The 10,195-nt window shown below is 44.5% G+C and overlaps 2 protein-coding genes across 2 annotated transcripts in view; both read right to left on the reverse strand.

Annotated features, from left to right (window-relative positions):
- Positions 1-807: 807 nt before the first annotated feature.
- Positions 808-2,997, reverse strand: LOC103391360 (uncharacterized). Its single transcript, XM_008327597.3, has 2 exons — positions 2,593-2,997; positions 808-2,043 (listed from the first exon to the last, which is right to left on the reverse strand). The coding sequence occupies exons 1-2, from the start codon at positions 2,747-2,749 to the stop codon at positions 1,412-1,414; spliced, it is 789 nt and encodes a 262-aa protein (XP_008325819.1). The 5' UTR covers positions 2,750-2,997; the 3' UTR covers positions 808-1,411.
- Positions 2,998-3,834: 837 nt separating this feature from the next.
- Positions 3,835-10,195, reverse strand: part of sh3bgrl (SH3 domain binding glutamate-rich protein like) — a 9,795-nt gene continuing 3,434 nt past the window's right edge. Inside the window, exons 2-4 of the mRNA XM_008327546.3 lie at positions 6,380-6,565; positions 4,940-5,020; positions 3,835-4,580 (exon numbers count right to left, since the gene is read on the reverse strand). Coding sequence (XP_008325768.1) covers positions 4,545-4,580; positions 4,940-5,020; positions 6,380-6,565 — 303 coding nt within the window. The 3' untranslated portion in view covers positions 3,835-4,544. The remainder of the gene's footprint in view (positions 4,581-4,939; positions 5,021-6,379; positions 6,566-10,195) is intronic.

The following is a 10,195-nucleotide window of genomic DNA, read 5'->3' on the forward strand; positions in this document are numbered from 1 at the left end:
CGGGGGGTGGGGGGGGGGCTATTTTAGGAATAGCAGCCAAGTCCAACTCACCCCTGGCAGTCCTGTGCATTAAGAATGTGTGTGTGTGTGTGTGTGTGTGTAATGTTTATGACTGTGAAGTATTTTTAAACTGGGTGCAACCTGTGAAATGAAATTAGACTGCAGCTGAGAATGACCTCTGAACTGAAGGTCAAACTCAAGAGGAAAAAAACACACTCACACCCACTGTGGTCTTTATTTATTTATTTATTTATTTTATTTTTTTAAGAAACCGTTTTATTTTTTTAATGTCGGATTTAAACATGATGTGTGTGTGTGTGTGTGTTTTAACCCGAACCAATGACGTACCAGGAAACACAGTCGATAATGCACTGGTACGTGACTTCCCCGCTGACTGCCGAAAATGGTCAACTTGTTCTTGTGGTATTTGCTGCCGCCTACTGGTCTCCTTTGGACATTTCGCCAAATCATGTTTCCCAAAAATAAAATCATCCACGTTCACAAAATAATAGTAAAATTGGAGCGAGTGTTGATGCAGACACAACAACAAAAATCTGAATAAATGACGTCATCCATCCAGGGTAAGAGGTCAAAGGTGACGTCGACCGTTGGACGAAGACAGAAGCACAAGTAGAAATAAATGATCATTTACACTGATTATTTTTCTGTTTTTTTAATTATACATATAAAGGGAAGTGAAAGTACAAATGACGTCATCAGTGACTACATTGACCTGGATTTCATTAAATCAGAACCAGCAGCAGCTTCAGAGACAGTAGGAGGTTTATTAGTGTTAAAATCCTGGACAATCTTTGGTTAATATTTAAGTATTATTCAACTTTTTTTTTTACATAATTTATTGTTAATGTTCCACATTGTGGCAGAACCACTCCGTTCAAATATTAACCTCAAAACCTGGACACTTTTTATTGGACGTTGAAGTGATTCAGACAGATTGAAATTATGAGACGATTATTAAATACAAAGCTGTTAAAATATAAAACATATATATTTATATATTTGTGTTTTTATTTTAAACAATTCCACAATATTTTTTGTTCTTTTTTTGAAACAATTCCACGATATTTTTTGTTCTTTTTTTGTCTTTTAAATCCTTCACCAAGTAAATGTCAGGACCACATGAAGTACATTCACTGACCTCCAAAGGGTCCGGGACCCCAGGTTGAAGACTTGTTAATGATTCTCCTCCGCGGTGCTGTGCAGGATTAAAGTTCCATCTGTTTTATCACCGACACAAAACCACACACTGTAAAATATCAATCATATTATAACGACACAGTGGGGTGCAGTACGAAAACCTAACAGCAGGTGTCGCAGTAGAGCAGATACATTTTTTGTAGTTTTTTTTTTTTTCACTAAAGTAAACAAAGAAATCACGTTTACTTTGACTTCAGACATTTGTCTGTTCAGCTTCTGAGATCCTCAGCACCGGGGAGCTGAAGTTGGACGAGCACGGAACGTTCTGGGTGCTCAGGTTCATCGGTTCCTTCTTGTCGTCCTCCCCTGATCTGACCTGCAGACTGGGTTCCGGTGAGTCCAGTCCATGCAGTCGGGGCGGGGGCACGAGGTCGTGCAGGAGACTGTTCTCCAGGTGAGAGTTGCATCGAGCCAGGTTGTCGGTTAGATGCTGCAGGTAGACCTCCTCCAGCTGTCTCTCCAAGAGTCCGTTCAGCACCGAGTTTGACATGGGTTCTAGTCTGGACCTGTCCAGGTCCAGACTAGAACCCATGTCTTCCATTCTTCCATTCACACCGGCCCCCATGACCAAATAGCCATCGTCTGGAAGTGGAGAGTCGGCGCCCCTCGGAGGCTCCGGCCATAGGTCCGTCTGACGGATGGGAATGTTCAAACTGGGCTGGACCGTGGTGCTGGTCCTCAACGGGGTTTGTGAGACGCGGCCCGAGTCGGCCACCGTCAGGTCCGGGTACTGGATCAGTAGGCTGCAGTCGTCAATGCACACTGCGAGACCATCAACTGATGGTCTCTGGGTTTGGAAGGAGTCTTCCTCTTCCTGGTTTGGACCTGGTGTAGACACATGAACAGAAATATAGACCTTTTTTTCGAATCAGGACCAGGACCAGGACTAGGACCAGACCATGGATCACTGGTACTTAGCTGACCAGAAAAAAACAAACAAAAAAATTGATGCAACCCTCAAACTGACTTCAGCAAAATAAGTGAAAAAATAACAAAAGGGAAAGTTCTAACCTGACCCAGCAGGCTGACTTCAGCAAAATAAGTGAAAAAATTACCATTTTTTAAAAAGAGGCAAAGTTCTAACCTGACCCAGCAGAGGGCTCCACTGCCACAAATAAGAGTGTTTAGGTGTTTAAGAGTGTTTTAAATTTAAATGACATGTATAATGATTAATTTACCAATCAATCAGTAACTGTAGTGTGTGTGTTAGCCCCGTGACCTCCTCTCTCTCTTTCTCTTTCTCTCTCTCTCTCTCACACACACACACACACACACACACTCCTGTGAAAAATTCTCTGGGAAACAACAGCTCCATGGGACACACAAAAAAGTTGCGAACCAGTGCTTGAGAACAGTAAACGAGGCCCGGTTTACCTGCTGCAGCTGGTTCTGTGGGGTCTACGCCGGTCAGAGAAACTACGCCCTCCTCAGGACCATCAGGGTACGTCTTCATTCGGTACCGTGTGGCGGCTGAAGTCGACTTCCTCTCCCCCCTGTAGGCCAACGTTTGGAGCAAAGCTTCAGCCAGCATGTCCTCCTCAGGACCGTCGTTCTTCTCCGTCTTCTGTTGTCGGCGTTAAAAACCAAACACTAAAGAATCAAACGTACGTCCTCCTCCTCCTCCTCCTTCTTCTTCTTCTTCTTCTTCTTCTTCGCTCTCATTTTTTCCACTTCTAAAAAAGCAGAAGTAAGTTCTGCACACTTCCTTTATCTGTAACTGGAGCAGTGAGCAGTTGGTAGGATCGTTTGAACCGAGCAGACAACGAGTCTCAGGAAACACGGAGGATTTTTTTAACAAACACTAAAATCTCTAAAATATTCAAAATGTAAATATATAAATATATAGAACTCATATTACAGCTGGGATTGTCTCCACGATTCTGAAAAAGACAAAGTGGTAAAAGATGAACGGCCGAACCGCAGTTTGGCTTGGTTTAAAGAAGTGGTTCTTAAAGTGGGGGGCGGGGAATTATTTGTTTGTGTGACTGTGGGAAAAAGATTCCCTGATTTGTAATTTTATTTACTTCCACTTACTTTCACCTCTGGCACCACCTGTGGTAGGAACTGTGTATTACTCTGAATGTTCTTGGAACTCCTGCTCCTCCTACGTTCTTCCAACAGCTCCTTGTACCCAAAGTAGTACTGTACTTGACCGGCCGTGACCTTAAAAAGAAGCTATTCTCACTTCCGCGGTTCTTAGAACAGATTACTGTAGCGCCTCATGATGGTGTGTCACTGTACTTTATTTACCGTCTACAGCTAGCCTGTAAGACGGAAGAGAACATTGGGTAACTTTGTTGTTCGGTCGATGACAGTGACCAGCAGAACAGTTCAACAGTATTCCACTAGGTGGCAGCAAATGGCTGTTCAAACTTTAATTCCTGTGTGTAGATCAGACTTGTGTTCAACTAAACAGGCCCAGCCCGTTTCACACAGAGCCAATGAAATGTGAGTAAATTGAAGCTGAAGATTTAGAGATTTTACTGCATGTACTCGGAACTTTTTGTTTAGTGGTGAGATTTTTTTTTAAAGTGCTCTGACTATGAATTTTAAATCTATACTTTAAACTAATGTTTTTAAATGTATTTTTTTTATAACTAAATAAATGGACACGTCAATGCTTGAAGCTTTATTTCAGGGACGACATTGACTGTAAACAGGGATTTACAAAACACTGTTAGAAGAAGCCAAAATTTAAAAAATAATAATAATAAAAAAAAATCCAACAAACACAACTAATAAAAAGTCACTTTCACATCCATCTGTGTTTACAAACGTCTGTCCCTTTCAAACATTCACGCCGTGATTGAAAAAAAAAGTCTGACATGAAAATGACCTTAAGACACTTTAAAGTAAAAACAACCTGCGGTTTGGGCCCCGTCCTGGTTCTGGTTCTGGTCCGGTCTGATTGAATGATTCTGGACTCAGTGGTGATGATGATTGACATGGACCGTGTTCTGACTTAAGACTTTTTCACAGTGCGTCCATGAAGTGCTGTGAAACACTGAAGCTACATGTTCAGCTAACGTTGATTAGCCTAGCAAGGCAGAGGTTAGTGAAGGCCGTTCTTTATTTACCCATGATGCTTCAATGTCGGACTTTCTAACAAGGCGGACAACAAGGCACAGCTGAGCACATGGAATATTTAAAAGACAGGGGAAAAAAAGTCATTTTAACAAAATAACAAACAAAAAAAACACTTTTTTTTTTAAACATGGTGACATGTTGCTTGCTTCTCTTCTCTCTGGATTTGTTCCGGGTGGTTCTGGGTGTAGTTTTGGGTCCAGGTCAAGTCTGAGGTCTCGGGTGGAAATGATGCCAAGCAGCTACTCCTGCGCCTTCTTTGCGAGCGCCTCTGCCTCCTGTGGAAGGACGAGGAGAAAAAAAATATAAAATGGAGCTTCGTACGTTTCCTTCCACTGCTCTGAGGAGCCCCCCCCCCCACTCCCCCACCACATGCTGTTTCTATGGCAACAAGGCACACCTCGGTGTAGTTCCTGCTGTCACAGAGAGGGGGCGGCAGCGTGCGGGGGGGCTTAGGTGTGAGATTATCATGAACAGATGTGTTATGTAATGTATAAAAATCACATCCTGTGGACAAACACAGGAGCCTGTTTTACAAGAAGTTCAGCGGCGCTGCAGGAACGCACTTCGATATAAGATCTATCAAATACCAGCGGGGGGAGGGGGGGATGAGGGGGGGTTGTTTTCATGGTCTTACCTTGGAGCCTGGGGGGGCGGTCAGACCCAGAAATGCATACACGGCGTTGTCCTCCCTGGCGTCGAAGAAGGCCTCATAGTTCTGAGGAAAGAAGAAAGACTCGGGGTGAGCGACGTTATTCTACCCACAATCCCTCAGGGTTGCTGGTGCGAAACTGACGGTGGAGCAGAGCCACAGTGAGACAGAGACACAACACCAAAATGTCACCAGTGTGTGGAAGGCAGTCATGTGACGGCGGCCTGAACCAATAACACTGCTGCAAAACAGACAAACACATTTAACAAGTCTCTGATTTTACCTCCCTCCCCTGCCTCCCCCGCCTCCCCCATCACACACACACACACAGACGCTGTGGTGACTAGTGTCCTGGGAAACGCTGGTCTCTCTTTGTCCCTGACATTTAATCCAGCCCATCCTTCATCTGCAGCTAACCGTCCAGACAAACATTAGCTTCAGGACACGACGCCTCGCACTCTGAGGCCACGGCAGAGCCAGAGTCCTCTCACCAGGACAGGGCAGCAGGTTAGATGTTAACAGTACGTCTGAGTGAAGCAGGGGGGTCAAATCTACCGCAATAAATCTCCGGAAAAAAAAGTTTCTCAAAAATGACTAAAAATGCACTAATTTGTCTTAAAATACTTAGCTATGTCCACCTCCTCCTACTTCACCTGCTCCACCTCCACCTGCTCCTCCACCTCCTCCACCTCCTCCCCCCGATCCACCCCCCCCCCCCCCCCCACCTTTGGGAATTTCCACTGTTCCACTTTAAGACGGACTCAGATGTATCTGACTTTACATCAGTGCTGCTTTAAAATCTTCAACTTTTATATATAAGTATTTTGACTTTTTTATTTTCCTTTTCATGGATAAAGATTTGCTCAGAACGTCTTAGAACTTCATGACTGATCAGTTGATGGCACTCGGAGCAGAGCAGTGAACTGTGGTCATATAAGAGGATCAACCCCGGTCTGCCCCGGTTTAACGCCCTGGGGCAGGTAGGTATCTTATCTTATCCTGGCACCGTCCAAAGGTCCAGATTAACTGTGACTTCACGGTTCACTGGTCCTTCAACAGGTGCTCAGAGAGCTACGTTAACGCCTGTCACATGACGTGTTAAGTTTCGTACACACTTAATTTTGGATTTCATTTATGTCAGAAGTGGAAGAGTTTAAAGCCCCATTTGTCAATGATAAAACATTTTTTTTCCACTTTAAAAATGTCTTATAAACTACAGAAAACTGCTGCTTTATTAAGTGTTACAGCAGCGGTTCCCAAAGTAGGGGGCGCAGCAGGTCCAAATTCAATATTCTTAATTTATTTTTTTCTGTTTGTCGAACACTAATGCTCTGTTTCATATCAAACGGTGATTCTGTCATTAGTGATGTCATTAGTGATGTCATTAGTGATGTCACGCGTTGACGCTGACGCTGCGTTTCTCACCCCACAGTATTTGCTCTCATTAAATATCTGCGGGGGCAGAGGGTTGCCCGTGGCCGGCCTGGACTCTTCCGGGATGTTCTCCCTCATCCACATCCTGTTGGCCTCGTTGGCGGCGATGTCACACTCCTCAAACTCGATCTTATTGGCTCCCAGGAAACCCATCACATCCTGCTGTTGCTTCTTGATCTGCGTACGAGGAGGAGGAGGAAAAAAAAAGAAAAAGAAAAAAAGGAAAGTGTCAGTTTGAAGAGTGGGTTAACGAAAAAATGAAAAGAAAAAACCCGAACTTGACGTTAGACACTGAGGTCAGTTCTTACTGGAGGTCATTTATTATCGTTACCTGTTAAATCACAGGAAAAACACGAGATGCAAATAAAAAAAAAAAGAAAAAATCAAACCTGACCTTAGGTTGAAGAGCACAGTGACATTATGTTGTTTCGCTACCTGCTACCTGCTACCTGCTCTGCATTTTGTTTTTCTGCAATCACCAGTTGGTGCAAAGGGCCTAGGTTGGGCTGGGGACCCACAGGTTGAAAACCCCTGCCTTAGTTGTTCTAACCCAGGCGTGGGCAAACTTTTTGACCCGACGGCCACAATGGGTCCTAAGACTTGACAGGATGGGGGGGCCGACAAATAACATGTTAAAGTCATACATAAAGGCTAAAATGCTAAAATGCTAAAATGCTTTTAGCCTTTTCTACGCCATCGATTGGGGAAATATATGATAGAAAATCAATAACAGAATTTAGACAAGTTTGTCCAAGCCTGTTCTAACCACTCACAGATTATTAATCACACCTTCATGTCATTAGGTTAATTATGGGGCGTTGAACCAGAACCACAGTCTGAAAGAATGGATGAAGATCTGAGTCTGACTGTATCTGTCACGTCTGCCTCTGTGTGTGTATGAAGCCGTGCTCCAATCAGCACTCAGTGGGCGTGTCCCAGAGGAGCATGGCCCTACAAGGCCTGACGGAAACAAGCGCTCCTCTGGGACTGGAGAGGAGGTAACTGGTCAAACCAGTGGGGAAATATGCAAGAAGACACACACACACACACACACACGCAGCCCGGGCCACACACACACTTAAAATAATGTTAAAATAATGGACCCTAACACAGGTGAACATGCAGACATGCCAGTGTCCTCCAGTGTCCACTCTCCAGACTGTCCAGACTGGACAGGTGTCTTATTCATCAACCATGTGTGGACCAGCAGCACCGCCGTACCAGGAGCTCACTGCGTTGGCAGATTAACCAGCAGCACAGTTTGATAGTAGTTAACACTCCCAGGGCCAAAGTCCTAAAAACCCAGCTCCCTCTCACCCCCCTCCCTCCTTCCCTCCCTCTCCACCTGCTGAGGACGAGGCCTCCAAGTGGAACTCTCCAAACAGAGACCGACTTCACTGTGGAGTGTAGGAATCAGCAGGAGCCGCCGTTTGTAGGTCAGAGTTCTGCCAAAGCTGAACTGATCCACGCTCACGTTCCCGTCTTTTCTTCCTCACTTCTGCCACACTCACTGTACTGTCGCCGAGCAAGACCGATTTTTTTGACCAGACCGATGGCAGGGCAAACTCACTTCAGCCTGTTCCTCATTTGTGGGGAAAAAGAGGACGTATTCGTGACTTTATTTTAAGGCCTCAGATATAAACGCGTTCACCGACGAAGAACACGCCCCTGCAGAAACACTTGGGAAACCCCGGCACAATCCACTGATCTGGAATCAATCTCATGACCCTGTGGCTGTAAGGACTCCACACTGAACACTGAACAACTGAGCTACTGTGAAAGAGCAGCAAATTCTATAAATCAGTGACTCTCAACTGTCGGCCTGTGGCCCGAATCTGGCCCACTGAAACCATCTGAACCGGCCCCAAACTAGATTAAAAAAAAAAGGTTACAGTATAAAAAATGTTGCACTAAATTTGTATTTTTGCTTTTTATTTATGTTATCAATATTATCGTCCGGATATTAGCATAATTATGCAACAGGTATTTTAGCTTTTTATATATATTATCACCTCGATATTAGCATAATTATGTAACAGCTGTAAGAATAGTTTTTCCTCCGATAATGAAAACCCAGTAACAAAGCCTGGGTTTCTCCAAATGATGTGTGACCTAAAAATAGTTTTGGGGAAAAAACTTCTGTATATGAAAGTGAAAGTCACTAGATGGCAGCATTGCAGCTCATTTTATTAACCACCACTGCCCTGCTATCAGTATCAAATTAATTTATGGCTCCAAGTCACAGAGAGATTTTCAAATGTGATCCATATTTCACAGACTCCTTCCTTCTCTCCTCTCATCATCCTTGTTCATTTCACAGTGACCTGCTGTTGTACTTGCGTCATCACATTCCTGGGACGGTGTCTGTAGACCACACCCAGAGCACGACTGCTCCGTCATTAGATGGTTTTCATAACTTGGGCTGAAACGAAAACACGTGCATTTCAATCGTGCAACAACACGACCTGCGCGGCTCAGGTTTCAGGTTCGGTCGATAAAGTGTCGTTTTCCCCGGAGGACGTTTCTGTCTGAAGAACATCAGTGTGTTTGTTGTCATCACAGGGCGGCAGAACCAGGCAGATACAGGGAACGGCGTTCTTCTGGTAAATTGTTTGGAAATATTTGTCCGATCCAGACCTGCATAAAGGACCATTGTGGCTGATCCTGGAATGTGAGCTATGCCTGGATTACGTTACACCATTCTTATTCTAATCATCTCTGTGTGGAAGTGAAATCTGTGTCAGACTGGAGCGCTCTCTGAACAAGGTCAGAGTCGGACCTGAACGGCTGCCAGACTCTGGAGGACGGAGGTCCATTTCCCCGTGTCAGTGTTTCAGACCGAGGTTCTGAGAGTTGGTTCTCCATCGTAGGAGAATTATTTTTGAAATTCCATTTGAAACAGACTCACGGCGTTCCCGATCTTCAGCTGCTACATGATGACATTTTGTACATTATTGTAAAACCGTTAAACCGCAGAATGAAATGCCATCTCCACTAGAGAAGTCCGATAATACCAGCCTACCGATATTATCCGCTCGATATTAGTATAATTATATAATATCGGTAAGAATCATTATCGTTGTTTTCCTCCGATAATGAAACCCCGATAACGCAATGCCTGGGTGTCACAGAATATGCTGGAATCACTTATAGGGTCCTGTGATATTTACCTCAGTTTTGGGGGCAAATATCGGTATTGGTTGATATCAGACCTCCGTAATCTTGAGGCCTGAAAAGTTCTGAAAAGTCGCTACCGTCAAACGGAAACCGATGATCTTTAACAGGTGCCCAAACCTTTCCACGAGGGTTTCCAGGACGTCTTATTTCTGCTTATGTTTCATAGGTTTTCCATGACTTTAAGGAACATGAATGTTCAACTAAATGACCAGTCAACTGACGGGGGAGTCAAAACATCAGAAAATACAGGAAATGGAAATGTGACTCATACGATAGGAATTTAGATTCTGTCCTAATTACGATGGCAGATAAAAGTCCTGTCCACAGAAAATGTGGACAGTTTAGAGGTCCACGTGTCATAGATTGGTCTTCAAGTCTGTATGAAGTGTAATTTAGGTGAAACAACAGTCACATTTTGGGTTCGAACCACAGCCTCCACCCAGTCCTCTGTGGCACGACCACAGACTCATGTCTGCACTGCTGCCCTGGTGTAACAAACAGCCTTCACTTCCAGTCGACATGTAGCCTGAACCAGAAGTCGGCCAGCCAGCCAGTCAGTCAGTCAGTCAGCCAGCCAGTCAGTCAGTCAGCCAGTCAGTCAGTCAGCCAGTCAGTCAGTCAGTCAGCCAG

The sequence above is a fragment of the Cynoglossus semilaevis genome, chromosome 15 (genome assembly GCF_000523025.1).
Source record: "Cynoglossus semilaevis isolate Cse_v1.0 chromosome 15, Cse_v1.0, whole genome shotgun sequence".
In the NCBI taxonomy this organism is placed as follows: domain Eukaryota; kingdom Metazoa; phylum Chordata; class Actinopteri; order Pleuronectiformes; family Cynoglossidae; genus Cynoglossus; species Cynoglossus semilaevis.

Coding starts and splice junctions, on each gene's coding strand:
- LOC103391360 (XM_008327597.3), bottom strand. CDS start 2,749: ATGCTGGCTGAAGCTTTGCTCCAAACGTTGGCCTACAGGGGGGAGAGG. Junction 2,044..2,592: donor CACAGAACCAGCTGCAGCAG/GTAAACCGGGCC, acceptor TGTCTACACCAG/GTCCAAACCAGGAAGAGGAA.